Source organism: Mustela erminea, chromosome 8 (genome assembly GCF_009829155.1).
Source record: "Mustela erminea isolate mMusErm1 chromosome 8, mMusErm1.Pri, whole genome shotgun sequence".
Taxonomy (NCBI): Eukaryota; Metazoa; Chordata; class Mammalia; order Carnivora; family Mustelidae; genus Mustela; species Mustela erminea.
In genome coordinates, this window is record NC_045621.1 from 35,719,010 (window position 1) to 35,744,824 (window position 25,815).

At 37.7% G+C, this 25,815-nt stretch overlaps 2 protein-coding genes across 17 annotated transcripts in view; both read left to right on the forward strand.

Moving 5' to 3' along the window:
• COL4A3 (collagen type IV alpha 3 chain) overlaps positions 1-5,153 on the forward strand; it is a 126,963-nt gene extending 121,810 nt beyond the window's left edge. For both annotated transcript variants that reach the window (XM_032355023.1, XM_032355022.1), the window contains exons 48-52: positions 1,078-1,290; positions 1,915-2,092; positions 2,415-2,529; positions 4,163-4,335; positions 4,938-5,153. In XM_032355023.1, the coding sequence (XP_032210914.1) occupies positions 1,078-1,290; positions 1,915-2,092; positions 2,415-2,529; positions 4,163-4,335; positions 4,938-5,022 (764 nt within the window). In that variant the 3' untranslated portion in view covers positions 5,023-5,153. The remainder of the gene's footprint in view (positions 1-1,077; positions 1,291-1,914; positions 2,093-2,414; positions 2,530-4,162; positions 4,336-4,937) is intronic.
• A 7,175-nt stretch (positions 5,154-12,328) lies between these two features.
• The window catches only part of MFF (mitochondrial fission factor), a 31,310-nt gene continuing 17,823 nt past the window's right edge, over positions 12,329-25,815 (forward strand). For 13 of the 15 annotated variants that reach the window (XM_032355024.1, XM_032355025.1, XM_032355030.1 and 10 more), the window contains exons 1-6: positions 12,329-12,442; positions 15,446-15,557; positions 16,331-16,508; positions 17,399-17,619; positions 18,563-18,732; positions 24,542-24,630. In XM_032355024.1, the coding sequence (XP_032210915.1) occupies positions 16,471-16,508; positions 17,399-17,619; positions 18,563-18,732; positions 24,542-24,630 (518 nt within the window). In that variant the 5' untranslated portion in view covers positions 12,329-12,442; positions 15,446-15,557; positions 16,331-16,470. The remainder of the gene's footprint in view (positions 12,443-15,445; positions 15,558-16,330; positions 16,509-17,398; positions 17,620-18,562; positions 18,733-24,541; positions 24,631-25,815) is intronic. The other 2 variants (XM_032355026.1, XM_032355029.1) reach the window with 2 other exon arrangements.

Sequence of the window (25,815 nt, forward strand, 5' to 3'; positions counted from 1 at the left end):
ATTAAAAACATACAATTCTGGATGACTCAAGTAAGACATGAAACTTTGATAAATTTAGATATGACCTATTTTTAATTTCAAAGAATACGCCAAGACCCCTAGAAAACATAAGAATGTGGGTTGACTGAAAAATATAGAATCTTAGGGCTTTCACAGATCGTGGGGAAAGCCATTGCCTTCTGAGCCAAGACTAAACTGGGGCACTGCCTGACTCCAGGTCATGGCTGTTTGTGGGAAACAATAACATCTCCCTTGACTCATGGGCCCCAAATCCAACAATCTCTACCCTCCTGCATTCTTTAGGACCCAAGTGGGTTGGGTGGAGCTTGGGGTACACTGGCAGTGGAAATGGATCAGGGACCAAGACGGGATGGAAGCCAATGCCAATACCATTAAAAAATAGCTATTTGATGAAAAAAAGGAGAGGAAAGAAAAAAGAGAGAAAGGAGAGCTCTCTGGTCCTTACTTAGAAAGTGACAAACGTGTATTTGCCTACTCTAGTGCAGAGAAAAAAGTATCAAAAATACTTACTTTGCCTTAAACTCATAAATAAAAGAAACTCTTATCACACTAAAAGAAAAAAGTCTTTTCAGTTCTTACTCGCCTTACTCATTGATTTAAAACCTTCTCGAAGTTTACACCTTTAAAAAGAACTTTCAGTGTTTTCCACGAGTATTTACTAACTTTATCAAAAGCATTTTTTATTATCCACCTGAAGAGACTTTCAAATTGTATTTGACTTATTCACTCTTGTTGTAGGATGCACTCACTCATACATAAAAAAATGTACGTAAGACCTACTAGGCGCAGACCACTGTGCTAGGTACCACAGAATGAAAACAGAAAGACCTGATCTCAAAAATTCATCATACAATATACACAAATATTTATAAGAAGAGGCATTGTGTGATAAACTAATCAACATTTAATATTGTTTGGCCATTTTGTAAGTCAGTCTTCTTTAGGACTCCTTCAAGAGGAGCTTACCAGATATACATCAACACTGAAATTAGTACTATGGGAAATGGAGTTTGAGGTTTTGTTTGTATTGAAACATAAATAACATGTTTTTTAAAGGACCACCTGGATCTGATGGACTGCCAGGCTTGAAGGGGAAACCTGGACACATTGGACCTCCTGCAACTGGGCCAATGAGGAGAGGCTTCATCTTTACCAGGCACAGTCAGACAACAGCGATTCCCTCCTGTCCAGAAGGGACAGAGCCGCTCTATAGTGGATTTTCTCTTCTTTTTGTACAAGGAAATGAACAAGCCCATGGACAAGACCTGGGTAATGTCCCAAGCCTAGTTTTCATTTTGTTCCATAGATATATTGTCAACTTCTATAGTATGGGGTACTTTTCTTTGTAGTGTGAACAAGCCTGAGTGCCTTACAGCACTTTTTAAAGACAGTAAATGAAACAACATTGGCCTAATGTCTAATTTTCATTCTGGAATGTACAGCTCTGGAAGGAGCCCAGCTCATGAATGTCAGTCTAGCTTGTCCTATTCAATACAAACAATTTTCACTTAAATCACCTGTTTTCTTTTTAATCTTAAAAGCAGCATGTTTTCTGAAGCTTAATCTAGTTATTAGCTATTACATACATATGAAGAACTGGGAATACTTCGAAACAAAGACATTTTCCCACCCGAACTTGACCAGTCCTCAAGTGCTAGACTGATTAGGAAGGGTCACCCAAAGTATTAAGAGGGTTGGAGCAGATGAATTTGTTTTTTATTGGCTCTTTGATATCTATCATCTTTAAAACTTTTCAATAACACATTCTGCAAACAACTCTTTTGGGTTGTCTTACTTTTGTCACACATTGTTTTAATTAGCCTCTGCCTAGTAATGATACTCAAAATAATTTTAACTTAACTAAAATTGATACTCAGTCCGATGTTTCATTAGGAACTCTCGGCAGCTGTCTGCAGCGATTTACCACAATGCCATTCTTATTCTGTAACATCAATGATGTATGTAATTTTGCATCTCGAAATGATTATTCATACTGGCTGTCAACACCAGCTCCGATGCCAATGGACATGGCTCCAATTACTGGCAGGGCCCTGGAGCCTTATATTAGCAGGTAAAAATCTAACCCGAGTTTTGTGATGGGACAAGGTCAATCATTTCATGTGTAATGTAATGTAAGGCAGCACATCATGGTCCAGAAAGTGGTGATGCTGCTGTATTCTTTTTATTTTTAAAGATTTTATTTATTTTAGAGAGAGAGAGAAAGTGGGGGGAAGGGCATAGGAAGAGGGAGAGAGATAATCATAAGCTGACTCCATCTGAGCTCGATCTCACAACACTGAGATCATGATCTGAACCAAAACCAAGACTCAGACAGGTAACCAACTGAGCCATCAAAGCAGCCCAGCTGCCATATTCTTTATTTCACATTACAGATGCACTGTCTGTGAAGGTCCTACAAATGCCATAGCCATTCACAGCCAAACCACCGCCATTCCCTCCTGTCCCAATGGCTGGATTTCTCTCTGGAAAGGATTTTCGTTTATCATGGTAAGGAGGAAAGGAACAGCAAATTCATAGTAAAGATTACCCTTAGAACCTTACATTGGACGGGGTGAAATTTGGCCCTCAAGAATGAAGCCTGATACTAATATGCAATGTATTCTAGGGACATTGGCTTGAAAATCTGGAAATATACTTTTTTTTTAAAGTAAGTTGGTTTTTTGTAAATAATGGAGAATTTTTTAAAAATGACTTTACCCATAAATTCTAAATAAGATATTCAGGTGATGAGTAATGCCAAATTAGTAATAGAATGCCTTTTTTTTTTTTTTTTTTTTAACATGGCAGCCATTTTATATAGATCCTCCTTATGGAAGCCCTGGAGGTTTCTATCTTCTACAGTTTTATAAATAAAAATGAAGATCCCCGAGGTCTCATAACTACTAAGTGGTAAAACCAAGGTTTGAACCTGAGTCTGTCTGTTCCACAATCTTTTTACCTTACACTTACGCCCCTTTGACATTCATAGCAAGATGGGGACTAAGAGAAAAAGTCTTTTAAAGAAAGATTCTCCAGATGTGAAGTGCTAAATGAAGAAATTTATGCACTGACCATTAGTGATTCTGAGAGCCAAACATACATGGTTGGTGGTTATTCATATTTTGTATAGCACCACTTAGGATACATCATTCCCCTTTCTTTACTCACAGACATCCATTCCTCCATTCATTCAACCATTAATTTAAAAAGTATTTATTGAACACCTACCTTGTGCCATGACTGTTCTTAGCACTAAGAAGAATACCAACAATGAACCAAAGTTCCTGCTGGCCATGGAACATATATCTTAGTGGTAAAGGTAGACAATAAACAAGACAAAATAACCATAATAGTAATGAATCTATTTATTTATTTATTTATTTATTTTTAAAGATTTTATTTATTTATTTGACAGAGAGAGAAATCACAAGTAGGCGGAGAGTCAGGCAGAGAGAGAGAGAGAAGCAGGCTCCCGCTGAGCAAAGAGCCCGATGCGGGGCTCGATCCCAGGACACTGAGATCATGACCTGAGCCGAAGGCAGTGGCTCAACCCACTGAGCCACCCAGGCGCCCCTATTTATTTATTTTTTAAAGATTTTATTTATTTATTTGACAGAGAGAGATCACAAGTAGGCAGAGAGGCAGGCAGAGAGAGAGAGAGAGGAGGAAACAGGCTCCCTGCTGAGCAGAGAGCCCGATGCGGGACTCGATCCCAGGACCCCAAGATCATGACCTGAGCCGAAGGCAGCGGCTCAACCCACTGAGCCACCCAGGCGCCCCAATAGTAATGAATTTAGATGGTGATCAGTACTCTGAAGGAAAGAGGAGATTGTGAAAGGGATGAGGTCAAGGAAAGCCGCCTGGAGGTTATATTTAGGCATATCCCTGAACTATAAAAACGAGCTAGCTGACTAAGGAAAAGAAGGATTTCAGGCCAAAGAAATAGCTTTTACTTTTTTTTTTGATGACTAATACTCAACTTGGAAGGTACCTGAAGTATTAGCAAATTTGGATAAAAAAGCATAAGTTTATTTCATACTACTTTTTTTCTTACTATTACAAAAAAGAAAAAAAAAGGTAAAGCACTGAAAGTTTGAACACCATGCACACAATTCTTACCCACGTATTTTTATTGTGATAGTTCACAAGTGCAGGTTCTGAGGGTGCTGGGCAAGCTCTGGCCTCCCCTGGCTCCTGCCTGGAAGAATTCCGAGCCAGTCCATTCATAGAGTGCCATGGAAGAGGAACGTGCAACTACTATTCAAATTCCTACAGTTTCTGGTTGGCTTCATTAAACCCCCAAAGAATGTTCAGGTAACTATTCAAAGTCAAGTTTAATCTCATGACTCAGTGCTGAACTATTCAGAGGTTGCCACGTTAGATTTCCATTACCTATGTGTTGATGAACTCACGTTTAAAAGAGATATCCGTGACAAGAAAATCCTGCTTAGTTTGGAACTCCCAGTTTACAAGTGTTCCACAGTCAACTAGTAGCCATGGGTTTGTACTACTGCGTCAATAAAGGCCCAAAAATGTGATTTTTGTCACCACCAAATATATTTTAACATTTGTATATGAACTTATAGCAAATTACAGAATAAAACTATGAAATGATCTGCTGCTCTTAATTTACTGTACTGGAAGACTTGTGTGTGATCCAGACTGTTTAAAGGACAAGGGCTGTTTTTATTACAAAACAGAGAATCTAAATTTGCATCACAGTCTATGTTTTCCTCACTGCTGCTGAAATACAACTAAATTATAAAACATTTACATATATACCTTTACAGAAATATGCCTCCTATAATAGAGTTTAAATGAACTATAATATTTATTAATAAATCTCAAACCCAGCAAATATTCCTTCTTTACCTATACATTGATGAGATTCTTTGCACTTTTTGCTTTTGTTTCAGAAAACCTATTCCGTCAACTGTGAAAGCTGGGGAGTTAGAAAAGATAATAAGTCGCTGTCGGGTGTGCATGAAGAGAAGACAATGAAGAAATCAAAAGAAAACAGAACTGTTCCTTTTCATCCTAAATAACCAAGTAATGATGCAGAATATGCATTTATTTTGGTATTTTTCTCTAACCAAACAATATGGTTCCTTGATGACTTAGTACAAAGTTTCTATTTGTTCCCCCACATAACAAAGCATTTCTTGTAAGTCAGTTCTGCAATCCTAGTATCTAATCTGTGCTCTTGCAAAATTTTCTATGGCAAGGCAGCAGACTTTTCAAAAAATACCCCTGAAATCCTATTCCTTTTGTATCCAATACACAGCCTCAACTGCAATGGTATAAAGTTTGGTGCTACAAGTTCAAAGCTATTTGGTCCACTGGATTCCCAAGATTTGCCCCTTTCTATTCCAGTTGTTGAGACTCAGGGAGGCTAAATTGGTTTTAAATTGTGCCACCACCCCCTTTAGCCCCTGAGACGGGGGGGGGGGGGGGGGGGGGGGGGGGCAGGTGGAGTAATGGCACCTCATGCATTGGACTGGACTTTGAGACCTGTTCAGTAACCTAAGGCCTGAGGAAACCAGAACTAAACTAAGGTTCACGGATATTCTAGGGCTCTTTCAAGTATACCCAAGACTAAGGCCAAAACGGGGTTTCCCAGAATGGTTTTGTTCATATTTTTTAAAAAATTTTTTGTTTGTCCATTGAATTCATTTCACAGCAGCAATGTAACCTGCTAGCATTCAAATTTTTACCCTTATTGAATTAATTTTGATAGGATAATGTTACACACATGCTCTGAAATGTATCTAACTTCCTTTTCTTTTTTTTTTTTTTTTTAACCAATTCACCCACCCAGATAACAAGGATACTACTTATTGGATGTGCACTTTATCCCCATCCCTATAAATGTTGAGAAAACTTACGACATTTGCTGGCTAATCAGATTAGGCTCAAAATATTTTTCCTTTGCTGTGATCCATTCATATTCCATGTAACTTGGGTATTTCCAGATTTATTCCCTGATTATTTCCCTACTTCTTTTGTAAAAAATTTTGTGTTTTATGTTACATAGTCTCACCAACTGTGTTGAAAGAGTCCTGTAAAAATCTTAATGTAAAAATTGTATAGCTTTGCAGATATAGGTCTTAAGACTTGCTTTTCAGTGTGTTGATACATTCCCAAAGCTACTTAATTCAGCTGAACAAGCATTTCATTTAGCCTCAACCCAGGCCCCAGGGAAGGTGCTAAATTACAGATACTAAGGGGGAGAAAAAGAGACTAATGTTTCTGATCTGATATCCCAGAAAAGGTGACTAACTTACTGTTACTGTTAGGACTCCCACATATCTGAGCTGGCTTCTTTTCCCTTTTTCTTCCTTTGTCACTGTTTTTATATTCCATCGTCATCATTCAGTAGGCCTCAATAAAGGTTTACAAGTAGGTATCTGGCCAGAGAAAGCCCAGGACATCTAGCTTCTCTTGGGCATCACAGAAGCCAAGGTAGGAACAACATTTAAAAAACAAAGATCTGCAAGGCACTAAGTACCACTTGAACTCGATGGTAACACTATTTGAAGGATCTGAGAGGCCAGGTATCCTGAGGCAAAGCTCTGAAGATGCTTCTTGATCCACCCAGGTGGCATTGATGGTGCTGATATTTAAATTCAGGTTATTGCTCTGGTCTCAGTTGCTCTGTAAGTGAAAGTGTGACCCCAGAGGATAGCACAGGTTGGGACCTCGGTTCCCACCCTTCCCTGCTCAGGTGACTGCTGTCAAGCCATTTTTACATTTAAACATTATAAAGTGCATTTTACTTAGATTACTTACGTAGACTCACCTAATATGAAGACTTTTTTGCTCTAAAAATATCCTACTGTCCCATCTGTACCATAATGGCATACAGGGTCTAATTGATGGCCACAAACCCTCTATAGGACAACAGTTCTCCAACTGTGGTCCCTGAACCACTGCATCAGCAGCCTCTGGGAACTTGCTATAAATGGAAACTTGCTATAAATGGAAATTTTAGGGCCCACCTCAGACCTGTAGAATGAGAAACTCTAGGGGTAAGGCCCGGAAATCTGCATTTTCACAAGCCCTCCAGGTGATTTCCTACACAAATTAGGAACTGCTGTGGGCAAACAGCCAAGGAATGATTGTATGGGCAGTTACCAGGTACAGCTGGCTGTAATTGTTCCATCTGTGCCTCCCTTTTAAAGTCCAAAATCACAAACAACCCTAAGGTTGTTTAATTTTACTAATATGTAAAAGCTCTAGATTGGTGCTAATGCCAAATTACTGGCCTCTGCTTATCCAAGCATCTGTGTTCTCTTGCCCTCTTAGCAGTGTTTAACTTCTGAGGAAGACAGGTGATGCTAAAGCCTTACATTCCAAAGAAGCCATACTAACAGTAGCTCAGTCATACCTCTGAGACTGAGCCTTAAAACATAGCTTCCATGCATTACTTTCCAAATGCCTACGAGTAGCTTACAATGTTATGAAGATTTAACTTTGTAGATAAAATGTAAATAACTCGTTTCTTTTCAAATTGGGGCTTCAACTTTGAAATTTCACAGTGTGCTAAAATAATGGATTTCTCAGAGGTCTTTCTGCAAGGTAAACATTATTAAGTAACTTATTTATAAAAGTATTACAATAATGCTGAATTTGAATTTTATTGCTAATTTAACTTACAAAGATTCTTCTATGCAGCAAATGTAACTTACTGCAACTAAACTTAATTTAATGTTTACTCTATAACCAAATGAAATATATTTAAAATATATTGGATATTTTATATTATTATATCCTGACAACATTGCAATATTGTAATGTACTAATATTTCTGTAATTATAGCTAAAAATTATTTTATTGTATTGTCTAAAAATAAAATTGAAAAAATTATATCTGGTTTTATTTTTCTTTCAAAATGGAAATAATTTTTTGAATTGTAAAAATAATACATGTTTGCTGTAAAAACAAGAGACAATACAAAAGTTATAATACAATATAAAAATTGCCATAATCTAACCAGTCACCCTCACCCAAGATAATTAAGGTGTATGTCCTTCCAGAGTTCTTCCCTGTAAATATGTTCCTAAACAAAAATAGAATAAAAACATGTTGTTCCTAACAAGATTTTTTTTTTAACTTAATGCCCTATGGATTTTTTTTCACATCAATAGACAAGAACTAATCATTATTTACACCATAGTTCATTGCATGGATTTACTACATAAGTCAGTGAATCCCCCAATCAAGGGACACTTAATTTAGTTTTATGATGGACATTTAATTAATAATATGGAAATATTGTACACATTTCATTTCACATTTTCCAGCTACTTCCTCAGGATCAATTGCTAGAAGGAAAATTACAGAATCAAAGAACTCACAGGATCTTAGGTCTTTGATATACATACAAAAATGTTCTCCAAGAAGGTTGTTAGAATTTCCAGCTATAGCAACAATGTAAACACCCATCTTCCCATGCTTTTACCAGTTCCGGATATAGCTGTTCTTTTACAATTTTTCCCTATCACATTTTAATTTACAGTCTGCTCACTACCAGTGATGCTGTGTATTTGTCACTTTTAATTGGTATTTGCTTTTTTTATTAATTAGTATTTGTTTTTTCATTTAGTTTTATTTGTATTTTCATATTTTGTATTAGTGCTTGTTTTTGTTTTCCTTTGAAGGGCCTAATCACATCTTTGCTCATTTTCTATTAGGGTGTTTAAGAAATTTTTACAAATCAGTAAGAACACATGTAGATTACAGAAAGTATGCATCATACATTTTGATAAATGTTTCCCATTTCTAATACAAATATTACTCATTCAAAGAAAAACATTCATAAAATTTTAAACGTACAGAATTGGTAAAGAGAAATGCTTTTAATATACAAAATAAGAAATCTTGTAAGTAAGGAACTTTCAGGCTGTGTTAAATGGCAACAAGATTATAAAAGGAAGAAACTAAACAGTGATCTTGAGTAATAGTTCTAAGACAAAGAAAATGGTTGTTCAAATAAATATTTTAGAAATATTTTCGTAACTGGGCCAAAAAGTACACTGAAAACATTTTGAGTCCCTCCAGAATGTGTTAATACATTTAATGAACTTATTTTGACTGATAGCAAGTAGATGAATGAATGTTTTATTTGTGATCGTTCTCTCTACTTGTGAGACTGTTTGGAAGGAAAAATTGTGATCAGTCTCTAATCTATTCTTAGCAACCTACTGACAGGGGACTTGGAGAGCATGAACAGTGGCTAGTTCAACCTCACCCTATTCCCAGCTCTGCCCACTGGAAACTGAGAAACAACCAAACACAGAGAGAAAAGAAACTGATTTTGAATAGCCAGGCTAAATCTAAACATCCAGATAAATGTGACCCTCTCTGGGCGTCTGTAGACTGACGTTTTTTCTAAAAACGCTGACATTGCTCAAAACCTTTTTAAAAAACGATTGCCTTGAGATTGGGTTTATCAACCAAACCAGGAAATAGAGGTCTCATCACTTTATACCCAAGACCTACATCATGCTCAAGATATCTGGCTCCACAGAAGTCATCCAGATGAGTGAGACACAGACCTTGGTCTCAAACACAGAACTTAAAATGGTGGCAGAAAATAAGGCAAATACATAGATTAATTATAATACTAGACAGAATAAGTGCCATAAGAGATGACAAATAGTGATGCAAATGTTGGAGCCCTCAGGAAATAATTATGAAAGAAAAAATATTTTAGGTGGTCCTTTAAGGACAGTTAGGATTTCAAGAAGCAGAAGGTGGCCAGAAGGAGGATGGCATTTCAGGTGGCAGGAATATTACAGATAAGGGTAAGTAGTTAGGAAAGCATGAAGCAATCTCAGAGAATAATTAATGGTCAAGAATATATAGAGTATAAGAACATACATGGACTACATAGGAATATATGGGATATATGTATTCTCTATACATGTAAACATCACATGTACATACACACACAACCATGAATAAAGTGGCATTGTAGGAGTTAGGGCCATATCACACAGAGTTTCAAATATCAGGTTAAACCTATATTTCATTGGCTGGTATAAGAGCAATGAAGATTCTAAAAAGAGTAGAATGATCATATAAACGGTAACCTAGAAGATCCAGTATTTTATCTACTGTGCTTGCGAGGCTATTTCGTAATTTCAAATGTTTTTAAAAATCACTGGATTGCTGTTATGGACTTTTGAATTGTAGAGAACTGTAAATCATCAATTTCTTTTAAACCTGGGGCTTCAAATTTGGGGTGTCACAATTTGTAAAGCTATGCTCTTTGTGGATCTAACCTCTGGTAAGAATCAGAGGAGAAAAATGGAGCTGGGAAGGCCAGTTAAAAGGTTATCAACCCAGCTGATTGGTAATGATATAGCAGTGGGAACAGAACAAAGTGGAGAGTAGGCATTGACATGGGGGAATCTAATAGGATGGGGTCTTGAGAGACAGTGAAAGATGACTTCAGAATTCTGACACTTGAGGACTCAAAAAATAATCTTGCCATTAACTGAAAAAAAAAAAATCAGGTGAAGTTATCTGGATTGGGAAGAAGGAGAAAATCTGAGTTTGAAATCTGTCGGGATCAAAACTCCAAAGGGACACACGAAGAAATGGCTAGAACTAGGGCAACAGGATGATACTAAATGGATGTGTTAATTAATGTAGACTTATATGGCACTTTTTCCCCACAAAAGATTTGAGGCAATCATGGGTGCAAAGATATTCAATAATGGATTAAATCATAAACAGGAATGTCCACATTAATGATGGAAGACCCAGCATGAAGCTTTATCACAAAAAACAAGGGGGCAGAGTTTCTAGGTAAGGAAGAGAAAAAGTCGTTTTGTTTTGTTTTGTTTTGTTTTTTCCTCTTTGAGAATCTACTACCAATGTTTGGTGATTTCATGTACCACACTGACTCCTTTAACAGAATCAAATGATTCAGGAAAATCAAGGGTGATCAGAATTAAGGGAGAAGACTTCGGATCTGGCAACTGGTTCACAACTTTCATTTGAAAGTTATTTCAAAACGTTTTTATTGTGGGGAGGGGGCAGGCATAAAAAGCAAATGGCAAGAAATGAAGAAGTGGAAGGGTGCTGGTGGAAGCAGCAGGGCCCTCACTGCTACAAGTCTTGGTTATGGATAGCCTACCCAGCTTGGTCTTTCTATCTTCCCCCAAAAGAATTGGTTTGGAATGACTCATCATTCCTAAAATCTATATATTCTTATGAAAGGATGATTTGCCACTATTAATAAGAGACCCAAGAACATAATTCTCAAAGTGCTTCCTCAATTATTTTGAAAAGCGGCAACCCCTCTGGAGCATCTTTAGATTCTAGAGAAGTACCCGCTCGTGTGCATGTCCTTGTTCGGCTGTTAAAGTCTAGTTACACAAAATATCCCGCCATCTGGCTTCAGCCCGCCCTGATGTTGGGGATCAAAGTACTGAATCTCCCACGGAAAGTTAGTTGGGTGGTTAGATCCAGAGAGGGCTCTACCGAGGCTAAATAAGGCTGCTACCTACTGTAAAACCTAACTTCTCTTTTTCCATCATTCTCATGTTGAGCGATTAGTGAAGCCAGTCAGGGCAGGGGTGCTGTTAAGGAAGACATCTAATAAATAAGTAATTAGCTCAACCAGTGATCAAAATCGGAGTATCACCAGCAGAGTCGGTGAAATATTCGGAGTATTAGGCCTCACGCCAGATATTTTGATACTAACAGTCCTGAAAAATAGTCATTTTAACTGGCTAGGAAGGTTTGTCTACCCTGTAAACATGTAAGTCTTACAGATCACGAACTCCAATTAAAATTTCTCAACCGTGGGGCGCCTGGGTGGCTCAGTGGCTTAAAGCCTCAGCCTTCAGCTCAGGTCTTGATTCCAGGGTCCTAAGATTGAGCCCCCACATCGTGCTCTTGGCTCAGTAGGAAGCCTGCTTCTCTTCCTCTATCTCTGCCTACCTCTCTGCCTACTTGCGACCTCTGGCTATCAAATAAATAAACAAAATCTTTTAAAAAATAAAATAGAATAAAATTTCAGCCGTGAACCCAAAAAATAAATAAAATAAAATTTCAGTCGTGAACCAAACTCCTACCACAGACGCGTTCTTGCTTGCAGTTGGCGCTCTTTGCCCTCAACAAAGATGTCCCCGTATCGCCGTCGCCCTGCCCCTGCTCCTGTGCGTGAAACTCACGTCCGCCCTCGCCTGCATCACATGACCACGAACCTGCTTCAGCTACGGCTCCCGTCAAGGACCAGTTCCGGCCGTTCTCGCATCTCTCCCGGCCCGCTGCGGGCCGCTCAGGCCGGTGCTTTGCCCAGGCGCCTCGGTGCGCTCGGCCAACGGCCTCTGGGAGCGCCCACTGCAACGCCCCGGGAGCCGGCGGGCGGGAGCCCTCGCCGGGGACCCTTCAGCGGGCCCAGGGGTGAGTGCTGATGCCTTCCCGACGCGGGACCCGCGGCCCGTGCCGGCCTCCGGGCCTACCGCCGCGGCCTTGACCGTCCGGCCGAAGGAGGTTACCCGCGGTGGCCCGGGCCGGTCCATGGTGTCGCCGCGAGTCCCAACCCCCGGGCTCTGGCTTTGCCACTCCCTCAGGACCTTGCCGCCTCCTCGGTCCCTGAAGAGAGCAGCACAAGCTCCCGCGAACGTTTGGGGGCTAACCTGACGACCCCCCCTCCCCTAGTTCGGGGTCTCATTTTGACAGCCGGGTGGGATCGTGTTGGGAAACACTGGAAACCTCCTGAGAGCTTGAACGTGGAGCTTGGCTGGGGTTTTCCCTCATGCTTCGCGGCCGAGGCCCTGGCCCCTTTCAGAATGACCTTGGGCCAGACGCCAGCCAGCTTGACAAGTAGTTTTTTGTTTTTGTTTTTACTTCGCGGGAAAGACAGGTTAGCAAAGGAAGGCTTTGCTGGAAGCTGGTCGGCCGCCGGAGGCCCGGGGTCCGGTGGGTCCGTGAGCACGCTTGCTCCCAGGTGTGGATGCTGGGAGTTAGTTGCTCCTCGGGTTTCCTTCCAGGAGCTGGGAAGCCGGAGAAGGAAAGCTCGGGTCCCGGTTCTGCTGAGCCTCTGACCTTCGCCTGCAGGACAAGGCCCCTTGGATGGTGCAGGAACACCCCGGGCCGCGTCCTACAGCGTTAGAGCAAGGGGCGCTCTGTAGGGATGGCGACCCTTTCCAAGTGGTGACAGCTTTTCATTGCTGCAAATAAGAAAAGCCCCAGAGCCCTTGTTCCCTAATGTAGAGCCAGTTGTATTCAAGCCTCCCATCCACTCACGGAGAGACTTGACCTGAAGGACCTTAAGTGTTTTCTCTCCCTAAATGAAAAACGTTTCTTTCTGTGTCAGTTTCGTCAGCTAATGAGATCCCAAAGGAAAAACCCTCAGGAAAATGGATTTGGAAAGAATTAGAATGACTTAGTAAGACTACTAAGTAGTCTTCTCCCTGTGTAATTAAATTATGTGTAGGAGCTGCTACCTTTTTGGTTTCAAGCCCGTGGGAATTGGTTTTGCTGTTCTTTCCAAAAGGAAATTGTGTGTACTATCCCTTCCTGTCCGATAGGGCTGCCTCGTTTTAAGGATTACAAAGTTTAGCAGTTACTTTCCTCCCTAATGCTTTTGAAACTTGTTTTCTGTAGATTCATACTCTTATTTTAAAATGTGTGGATTTGTGTTTTTTCAAGTTTTGGGTTACTTTTCTTTCAAAATTGCAATTAATCCTGGATTGTTATACCCTGATTTGTTAATGCACTTATTTTTTTAAGTATAGTTGCTTGAAAAGAGAATGGAAACAGGGTGACCTATATAAAAACCTTGAACTAGGTCCACAACAATAAGTGATAAAGAACCGGATTTTTTTTTTCATAATTGGAGAATTGTATAAATCTTTGCAACCACAATCAATTTGACCCAAGTTGTTTCTGCGACTTCCTGGACTATTTCTCTGGGTTCCAGTGGTCTAATGTAGAAAATAAGAAAGTCAAGCTTGAGTCATTGTGTCCCACATTTCGGACATTCTCCAGGAGTGGAATTTGACTTGATTCTAGATAGTATATGGATGAGGGTTTTTTCTTTTAGTTATGTTTTTGTTATATGTATGGTTTAAGGTAGTGATGTAAAGTTTCCTTTTAAAATTCATTTATTTAAGATGTTTAAAAGTTGAGCTAAAAAATGTAGGTAAGAATAAATGCACTGTGGGAATGTGGAAAAACTATATAAAATTGGTAAATTACTGGTGTTTGGGAGCTCAAAGGCTTAGAAATTAGAGGTTAAGATCATCTGTGATTTTGAGAGAGATTTTGTCTCCTTAATTATATGACGGACAATCATGTACTGGTTGACTAGTAGTTTGCAATGACAGAACCTCTGGAATTAATATCTTAACTCCAAATGAGAAGTTTGTTTTATGTATTGCCAAAAGATAATACCAAAAATGCTATAGTCTAATGGGGGGGGGGGGGTAGATTCTGATCTAATTAGGACACTACAGTGTTATACCTTAGAAAAGTTCCATTTGCTTTTTAAATTTAAGTAGCTCAAATAGGGTAAAGGAGAATTTGGCTTTTTCTAGAAGTTGTCTTTTCAGCATCTGTCTTTATGATCTAAGTCTGTGCTATGTTGCTATAGAATGAAATTTTGACACTAATAGGATGTATTGGTGCAAAGTCAGTGAAGACTGAAATGCGGTAAATGGAGTGGGGAGAATAGCACATTTCAGAAAGAAAATGTTCTGGTTATATGTGTTCCTTGTTTATTATAAAACTTCCACTTACAGTGTCCCAAGGCTATAATTCTTTTGAGATGTCTCTTTTCAGTATCATATCTGAATATAAGCTCTTATTGTGCTTCATCTATACACAAGTATTGGAAGAGTTTCTCCTCTAGAAAGATGCACAAAGATTAGAGATTGCCTGTGGGGACCTAGGTCGCTATAGGATAGGGTCTGGTGGGACACTGTTTTCTCTGAATGTTCTTGTGTGCTTTGTAACATGTGCATATATTACTGGTTCAAACTCAAATATTGAATGAAAGTTGTGAATGAAATAAATATGAAATTAAATTAAGTATTGCATGAAAATAGCTGAATGAAAATTTAGCCAAAATGCATTTGTTCCTCCTTGATATATATGTATATACATATGAATATTATGGGTCCTTCAAACTAAGTATTTTTCATCTGTCACATCTTTCTAAATACAGATCAGAGATGATGGCAGTTCTATATTTTATTTTGCATTAACTAATGAATGCTTATAGGGCCCTGTCTGTGGGATTAAAATTGGTAATAAGCTTGTTAATTTTTTCTTTATTGTATTAGTTTCTTAATGTAAGTTTGTATGTCATTGGTGACTTATCATTTAGAGGATTTCCAGCAATGAATTCCTAATGTTGGTTATCATGTAGGTTTTCAATTAGCTCCTGTTTTTCTTCCCTAGGGACAAAAGTGGCTCAAAATCCAGCACAGGCACATTGAAGCAAGTTAAAGGATTTAATATGAAGCACAGAAGCAGATAGTGCCAAATAGCAAGCCGTAGTTGGTACACATTTGTGAGTAAAAATTTTGTCTTTTGGCTCTATTTTCTTAGTCTTTAAACCATCTGCATGCCAGATCCTTAAAATTCACACATTTTGGTAAAGAATAAAGGATGCAATTTAGCAGTCATAACTTACCAGTTGTCAGGGCTTAGCACTCTGAGCAACCTCTCAGAACTCTCCTAAGCATCTTATTGAGGTGGTTCAAGGGTCATAACACATCTCTGACATGGAGTTTAGGAAATATCCCAGGTGTGACTCACCTTTATATCATCTTTACTTTTTATTGCCCTTGATTTATATATAATATCTTTTGCTGAAAATTCAGTGTAATTTGGCTTTTGAAGTCATTTCCTTTTAAAGAAACCATTACTCAAACATCAGTTTTTTAGGTATCTCAAATACATTTACTTCTGCCCTTTATATTCTCTTCATGATTTCTTCATTTGTATTGTACTTAAGCCTTAAAAAAAGAAAAGGACTTTATCCCCTGTTCAGAATATAATGACTAAAAAGAGTCTTATGGCAAAAAAAAAATTTTTTTTTACTCTGACCTTATATACATTTGATTATCCTGTTTGGAAAATCATAAAAATAGTGACTGTGTGTAAAATCATCTTTATGATTTTTGAGGTATAGAATAATTCTGTTTAGGAGAAATCTGAAAACTGGTTTTGTAGATCAAGTCTTAGAAGATAATTTGAAATAGATATCTATTTACTTGTATTCATGGTTTTTTAAATAAATGAAGTATTGAAATACTGATCTTTATTCTTTCTTTTTTACAGCTGGAAAAGCAGTGTCCGTGTTGTTATGTACACCTCCAAAAAAGTTCAGATCTGTAGGGGAATTGTTGTATAAAGTAAACTGAACTACAGGGTAGCAGTATCTTAATAGCTATTCTAGACGTGTATTTACTGTATTAAAAATGAGTAAAAGAACAAGCAGTGACACACCACTAGGAAGGTCAGTGACATTTTATTCAGTTGAGCTGGTATTATAGGCTTGAGAGATAGTGGCTTTAAAGCTGATTGCCATAGGCTAACCACGCTCTTCTACACTTCTTTCAACATTTTATATTTGGGGGTAACTTTCCTCTGCATTTTCCTGAAGCATGGATCCTTCTCTAATTTAGAAGGTTATTCATGCATTTGTACTGTCTTTCCCCTTAAAGGCATGCCGTGCTTTTTAAAAATATACATGTAAATATGATACTAAATACAGATTAATGTGAAGCTTATAATCCCATGAAGCAAATGCATATAGGAAGGGTTTATTGCTACATATTCTATATTTGGTGTTCATTGCATCTCAGTAACCAGGTATACATTCACTAAGAGAAGTTTGAATTTGTATCTTATGATTTTTCAGGGGACCACATTTTTAAAATAAATTTAGAATTAGCCTTATTTACTTTATGAATTTGATTTTCATCATTAAAAGGTTTTATTTTTTTCATGCATGACAGCAATTCCTAATTTCATTTTTATAAAATCCTAGCAGCTTTCCCTCAATTTAATTTAAGTTTTATTTCATTCATTTTTTATAAGCAGCATGCGTAGCTATGCAGAGAGAAGGAGAGTGCATATGTGTATGCCCATTTGTCTTGTAGTTATACAATAATTTTAAAATTTGCTCTTAACCAATATCCTCAGGGTGCCATTTCAGCTGATAAATGAGAAGGCATTATGTTGAGGAAAACATTGTCTTCAATCTTTTACTTTCCCTTTGTACGTGTTCAATACAAATAAGAAGTCTCCTTTTGCGCTTCCTACAAGGTATTGTCTTCTAACTTCGCTATGTAAAGAAGACTGACATTTTAACAGTCACCCCTGTCTTTAAATTTTTGCCCATAGAGTGAGTGGGGCAGCCTTTCCTTCTCCCACTGCTGCTGAGATGGCGGAGATTAGTCGAATTCAGTATGAAATGGAATACACCGAAGGTATTAGTCAGCAGATGAGGGTCCCGGAGAAATTAAAGGTAGCACCACCAAATGCTGACCTGGAACAAGGATTCCAAGAAGGAGTTCCAAATGCTAGTGTCATTATGCAGGTTCCAGAAAGGATTGTTGTAGCAGGTATTTTACATTTGTTTATAAAGTTGTCTGATAAATCTTTGTTTTTTGTATTTTTATGAAAATTTCTGGGTTTTTCAAAATATTATTTAGAAAAGGGGATGGGAAATAAAACTTTACATTATTTTCAAAAAGTTTAATAAAAAAAGTTTAATAAAATTTCAGAGTGTTTTCTAATAATTCAACTAATTGATACATAATTTACATACATAAAATACATGTAATTTTTAAGTGTGAAGTTTGATGAGTTTTAACAAATGCATATACTCTTGTGACCTTCCACCACAGTCTAGATATAGAACATTTTCATTATCCTAAAATATTCCCTGTGCCCCATCTCCTTTAGTTCCTCCCCCTAAATTCCATGCAACTATAATCTCCTTTCTATAACCAGAGACTAGATTCATCTTTTATAGAGTTTCATATAAATGGACTGATACAGTTTATACTCTTGGGTCTGGCTTTTGCTTAGTGTAATGCTTTTGGAAGTTCTTTCATGTTCTTGCTTGTATCAATTTTTCATTCCCTTTTATTGCTGAGTTGTATTCCACTATGTGAATATACCATAATTTGTTTGTGAATTCAGCTATTGATGAAGATTTGGGTTGTTTTCTGTTTGGGGCTGTTAGGAATAAAGCCTCATTAATACATGTTCTTGTAGGGATGTGTGTTTTCATATATCTAGGAGTGGAATTGCTAGATTATACCATAAGTTATATTTAACTTTATGAAAAACTGTCAGGCTGTTTTTGAAATTGATTGTACCTGTTATGTCCCCATCAGTGGTGTATGAGAATTTCCATTGCACCACATCGTTGCCAACACTTTGAAATGTCAGTCTTCAATTTTAGTCATTCTGGGGGTGTGTAGTGGCAGATACATTTTAATGAAACCACTGTCTTTTCAAAACCTTTCCTTTTTTTTTTTTTTTTTTTTGCACTCCTAGGAAATAATGAAGACATTCCGTTTTCAAGACCAGCAGATCTTGACCTTATTCAGTCAACTCCCTTTAAACCTCTGGCACTAAAAACGCCACCTCGTGTACTTACGCTAAGTGAAAGACCGCTAGATTTTCTGGATTTAGAAAGACCTCCTCCAACCCCTCAAAATGAAGAAGTAAGTACAATTTTAATGTCAAGTGAATTTGAAATAATATAGGTAAAAGCAAAAGGTAAAGAAGATTGAAAGCTGTAACTCCTACATTAGCAATATGTAATGAAAGCCTTCCACATGGACCATTGCTTGCCATAAATTCTGCTACATAGATAACCCAAATAAGATATTATGCTATTTTTTAAAGTTTAAATGTTCTGTCTCAGGAAAATGGAAGTTTTGTGGAATCATTAACATTCACATGGTCTAGATGGAAGAACTTTCATGGCTAGGAGTTATACCTTAAGCAATACTGAAAGAGTTGGGAAGTTTAGCATAGAAAATTAATACATCACTTTATTACGAAAGAAGTCTGGCAAAAAGGACAAGGAAAGCTCTTTTTTTCCTTAATACTACCTAATCTAGCTTGCTAAAAAGCCTGACTAAGTTAATGTACCTTGTAACATGAATAGCCCTATTGACTGAGATATGGCAGATTGGACTAATGAGATGTTAGTAGCAAAGTTCAGATGTTGCCTCTCCCATGGATTCAGAGCCAATTTTGTAAAATTTCTTTTCTGTGATGATACTTAGAGTTGCAGCTTTTACACTGAACTTCTGTGTTGTCATGAAGCTAGCATAAGACAATATGCAAACATATGTTTTTACTGATGGCAGAACTGCCTGTGTGTCATTTGTTCATGTTAGTCCTTTCCAAGAAGGTAAAGTATCCATACAACCCAGAGGAGTCCAGTGTCCTAGTACCGGGGGGGCCTTTTCTTAGCTTGGGAGTTTTTGCTGAGGTAATGAGATAATAGAGCTGCCAGTTTATACATTCTAGATATATGCTTGGTGAAAAGCACTAAATCTGAGTGTTCACATGGTGAAAAGGCACTGAAGTACTTGTAGAATTGTATTTATTTAACAAACTTTCTTTGAGCTTTTGTGTAAGACCCTGTGTAGTGAGATAGAGTTCGTGCATCCTGGCATGAGTGAGGGAGAGACACCCACACACAGAAGATACAAAGTTCTCAATAGCCAAGAATAATGCAGGGTAATAGAATTGTCTGCAAGATGAAAGGTATCACCACGTGCTTTCAGTGAGAGGCCCTGCTTCCTAGCCCCTACACAACAGTTCCCAGTGGAAATTACTGCTGTGGATAATAATGTTTTGGAGTGAGGATTCTACCAGGGGAGAAACCCTCCCTATTAATATTCTTTGAGTTTGTTTTCCTTTTGATCTTTCTGCTCCCACTATTTTAGATAACTTAACTGCCTACTTGGTGAGAATAATTGATTGAAAACAAGTCAGGCACTTCCTTGAGTGATTACTTTTAAGAAAAAAAGTTTACCGGGATTGCCCTCAGTAGACCTATGGGGTTTACTCCTGAAGTAGTAGGAGTACATTTAGTCAAATGTGGTAAATGCCCAAAGTATATTGCACCGTAGTGAAAAACTTGGGTTGAAAATGAGACCTAATTCTGAACGCCTGTTTTGCTACTTATTAATGACATAACCTTGGGTCACTTATTTATTAATTCTGAGGCTCATCTCTAAAAGAATGATAAGAATAATGCGGAGTACTTAAGATTATTGTGAGAATAACTATAATAATGCATGTAATGTGTTTAGCACATGTTCTAATTTATGTTAAAAGCTTGTATGTTTAAATACTATTGTTATAAAAGTTAAGTTCCTGTGGCAAGAGCCAAATCCTGAGATGCAAGAAAGGAGTTTCAGAGCTTAGTACCCACCGCCTATTGAAAGGAAAGCAAAAATGATGACCTGTACTTCAAGTCCATGGAAGGGTCCTGCAGCCTTGAAGACAATCAGCCTCTTGACTAGAGGAGAAAGGAAAAAGAACCAGAGTTCTAGTAGCTTCTAGAAGATGGATTGAAAGAGGAGGCCAATAAGACCCTGAGTGCTGCTCTGATGATTCATTCAGATCCTAGTCAGAACCTATCAAGTGAGATCCCCTGAATCATTGACTCTTTAGTAGTCCTTTTGCAGCATATGTCAAGGTTTCTCAGCCTTGGCACTGTTGACATTTTGGACCTGCTAATTCTTTGTTGTGGTGAAAGCCCTCCTTTTGCATTGTAGAGTGTTTAACAGCATTCTTGATCCTTGTGCACTAAATGCCAGAGGAATCCTCCAAATCATGAAAATCAAAAATGTCTCTAATAGCTAAAAAAAGGTGGAAATAATCCCAGTGTCCATCAGCTGAAGAATAGTTACACCAAATGTGTTGTCTGTTATTGGTGGAATATTATTGGTGGAATATTACTCAGCCATAATAAGGAATGAAGTACTTACACATTATACAACATGGATGAACCTTGAAAACATTATGCTACATCAAAGAAGCCAGACAGAAAAGGCCATATATTTTATGATTTCACTTACATGAAATATCCAATAGGCAAATCCATAGAGACAGAAAGCAGATTAGTGGTTGCCAACAGATTGAGGGAAAGGGGAATTGGGAATGACTGCTTAATCATTATAGGATTTTCTTTTGGGGTGATAAAAATGTTCTGGAGCTAGGTAGAGGCAATGGTTACACAATCAAATACACTGTATTGTACAGTAGTTTAAAATGGTGAATTTTATGTTATGTGTAGTTCATCATAATAAAAATAAAGGAAAAATTCTTTCCATTCATTGCCAAATGTCCCCTTGAGGGCATAATCACCCTTGAGAACCACTGGCCTATGGCAAGAAAGGAGACTTAAGAAGGTGGCTTATGAAGAAGGCTGTAGAAATTGTTGTCTAAAATGTTGTCTGACACAATAAGTTTGCAGAAAGTAACTGCACTTAAATTCCTAAACTGGCTTGAAGAACCCAAGGGAACCCATGAAGAAGGCTTAAAGCATGATGCAGATAATCGCCTCACATAGACAGGGTTTATAAAATCTGGAGGCTTGGCTGGTAGAGAGGAAGTTGATGAACCCTTTCAGTATACCTAATCTGTACTTGGAAGCCGCTCTAGGACATGACCATCGCTTGATGATTCTCCCTGCAGGGAACTGATAAAAGCAACCAAGTAATAAACTGATCTGGGCAAGAAACTGCAAAATAACCAAATCATGACAGTTCTTAGTGTTCTTAGCATCCCCTAGGCTGTATAAATGAGGAGGGAGGAATTTTAAGCCTATTATCAGACACAGAAGACCCTAAAGCCTGCAGGAAGTTACCTGAAGCTGGGAAACTTTCTCAGCTTCAGAACTGAGTACAAGTTTTATTTTTATTTATTGATTTTTATTTATTTATTTGTTTGACAGAGAGAATGAGCACAAGCAGGGGGAGTGGGAGAGGGAGAAGCATTCTCCCCACTGAGCAGGGAGCCCAATGGGCTCGATCCCAGAACCTTGGGATCATGATCTGAGCCGAAAGCTGCTGCTTAACGGGCTGAGTCACCCAGGCGCCCCAGAACACAGTTTTTAAATGGGTAACCAGTGCTTGTTGGTTCTGAATGACATTTAAAAACCTTGAATTGTCAACTAGATTTCAGTACAGCTGGAAAAAAATAATTTTAAAAAATAAATAAAAACCTTGGATTGAAAAAACTACCCCCATGACTGAACTAAAGGGTGGAAATATTTAAAAGATGGTGTTCCTTATCAACTCAGGCTGTGTCCATGCACTTTGGTATTACAGGATACCAGTTGGTCGTATTAGAAGGCATGACAAATGTATATATTTTTTAAAGATTTTATTTATTTATTTGAGAGAGAGAGACAGAGAGGGTGAGAGGGGAGAAGGTCAGAGAGAGAAGCAGACTCCCCGTGAAGCAGTCACTCAACCAACTGAGCCACCCAGGCGCCCCTGACAAATGTATGCTTTTGTCTGAAGTTGCTTTTTCCCTCCAGTATGGCAGTAGAATCAGGCTTAGTGTTCCGGGGAAGTTATCTTTAAATCAGATTTCAAATGGTGAAAATAGCAAACTTAGGATCCTCTAGTTTCCAGGCTGTGTTGAAGTCATAGACCTAATTTGTTTTCTGTTGTCACTGCCTGCCCTGCTTAATCTTAGTTCTCACACCACAACAGCCAGAATGGTTCTGATTTAGTAGAGGATTCATCTTGATCCCTGCAGCATGGAAGAACTGTTCTCTGGGGAGATGGAACGGAGAGATCGCAGGGATTCTCACAGACCAAGTGAATCAAGTGTACTTGATTGAAGTGCTGTTAAGAGATAGAGATACAGAAATAAATATATCACCTATATATATTGCATTTATATGCATGTATAACAATATATTGTTATATATATATATTTAAGTTGTATATAACTTAACACCTATATATATATGTGTGTGTGTATATATATATATACACATACATACACATATATACTGCTTTAAAGGAATTTTTATTTTTGGTTTAACTGTAAAGAGCTCTTACAGTAGGCTTCAGACTGACTCCTTTTTTGTCTCTAGAAGTGTTTTTTTTTTTTCTTTTGCTCAAGTGGATAAATGGGTCATAACCCATAACCAAATCTAAACCATGCTCTGAAATTATGTGCTTCATAGTATGGTTTTAAATTTTGTTGTCGTAGAATCTGGATTTATTCTCCATTGAAGGTGCTTGTAACCTGATTGTCTACTCTCAAGTTTTTAAAAAATCATCAGTAAGCACTGATTTGCATTTTTAAAAATCTTAACTTTCAAGTCCCTTGGTTCACATACCAGTTGTCCTTTATATTAAAGTTTACCTTTTTTTTTTTTTCTTAAACCATGAAGTTGCCAAGGCTGTTTCTAGTTAAAAACAAAAACAAAAAAACCCTAAACAAACAGGAAAGTTAGTGATTTATCATTGTTCTATTGCTCTGTATTTAAACCACCTTAAGTAACTTAAAAGAAAAAGGAAAAACCAAAATTCCATCTTGCTCATGGACCTGGATTCTGTGTGTGAAGAATTGCAGCTGGCATAATGAGGAAAGCTTGTTTCTGTTTTACAATACCTGGGACTAAGCTAGGAAGTCTCAAAGCTAGGGATGACTTTGGATGACTCTACAGCCCGAGTTACAATCAGCTGATGGTTTACTCAGGTGTCTGTTGATACTGGCTGTTGTCTGGGACCTCAGCTACAGTTGCTGGTGGTGCACCTACACAGGGCCTTTCCATGTGACTCGTAATCTTCACATCCTGGTGCCATTGTTCCAAACATGAACAGTTTAGGGAAGAAAGGCAGAAGCCTTACTGCTGTGTATGACCTGGTCTCAGAAGCCACATTGCATCACCTCTACAGCAGTCACCAGCCCTCCCAATTTCAAAGGAAGGGAACATAAATCCTATCCCTTTAATGGAGAAGGTCAGTGATACATTCTGTAAGAAGAGCATGTGGGTTGGGAGCGTGTGGCTATTTCTGGAATGCCAAAACTTTTAAGCTAGTACCAAGGCTTTTTTTTTTTTTTTTTTTTTTTTGGTCTAGTTTTCAAATATGCAACCAAATTTGAATTTGCTTTAGTCCCAGAAGCCTGGAACATTTATTTGTAATACAAATACGTCCCATCTCCTATAATATATATGCCTTTAATTACAATAAATAAAAATATAATTGTACCAAGTAAGATTGATACTTAAATAGAAACCAGAGGTGGGTTTTTTCAGGAGGTTAAGAAGCATTCCTAGGTTTATCTGCATTATAATAGGTAGGGGTTTTTGTTGTTGTTGTTGTTTTTAACCTGTCTTTTGTACTCCTGCTTGACAGCAATCTTGGTTCTGTTCTTTGTAAATTTTGTGAGTAGCCTTGGATTAAGCTTCTTTTGATACTAAGAAGCTACTAGGCTCCTAAGAATATTTTCTATTCCTCTCTTTTTCTTTGTGCTTCACAGATCCGTGCAGTTGGCAGGCTAAAAAGAGAGCGCTCTATGAGTGAAAATGCCGTTCGCCAAAACGGACAGCTGGTCAGAGCTGACTCCATGTGAGTAGAACCACTGAGCAGTGTATCTCCTTTATTAGTTTTCTCCATGTATGCTTCCATCTATTTCTAAATAATTCTTTTTTTTTACTCCCAAATATTAAAAAAAGAAAAAAGTATGTGTTTTGTGCCTAAGAACCTGAGAAAAAAGTAAATGATTTGCTTTTAAGTGTTGGAAATCTGTTTTACATTTATATCAATTTTACATTTTTGCGGTTATTTTTATAGCCTTAAAATATGTTGTGAGAACTTTCCAGTAGCATTATCCTCTTCAATGTGGATGGCAGAATTCTAGAAGTATGATTTACTTATTTTGGGAATTGTTTATTAAGTATACTTAAGAGAAATTGATAAATGTAAGTGCTCAGTTCTGTGCAGCCTTCAAAAATGTTTATCTAGCATGTAGATTGAAAAAACAAAACAAAAAAAAACACTTTAAGCAAGTGTCTTTATTTTCAAGTTACTCAGTTTGTCTTCAGATTGTGAACTAGCCCTTCCAGCTCTGCTTCCAATGAGCTGTGGTAAACCATGTAGCTTAGGCAAGTGGAATTGTTTTACTTTTCATGGATTATTGTTTAGCTCTCTGCCTACTGAGTGAGTCATTGAATTGTTAGATCCATTTCATTTTCCAAAAATACAAGTATGTTGTTTAAAGGGCTGTTTGTTTAGACGTTTTCATTTGGTTGTATTATCATACTCTGATCTTAAAGCTACCCCACTATAAGATGTTTTAGATCAGGCAGATGTTTTTGTTGTTGTTGTTTCTTTAAAGTTAATGGTTTTTTATAGATAAACTATCCCTTTAAAATCTCTTCAGAATTTAAGTCTCAAATCTATTGGTGATTGTGGCTTTTCTAAATAGATGATTTAGAATGTTTATGTAAATTAATATATCTGCCTCATTCCATTTTGGGTCAGTTTTCATGAATTCATTCATCATGAACCATCCTGTTAGCTTCTCTGGGAGCTACAACAGAATCAGGGGATGGAGTATCTCTCTCAGAGTTTGCAAATCTAGATAAAAGCAAAACACTTAAATGTATATAGAACTAAAGTACAGGACAGTACAATATACCATTTGTGTTAAAACTACACCAAGTTCTAGTTTGGACCTGACTGAAGAATATAGGGATGCAGAGGGGCTTTGATGGGATTAGGCTCTCTCTTCTTTGTAGTAGGCGCAAAGGA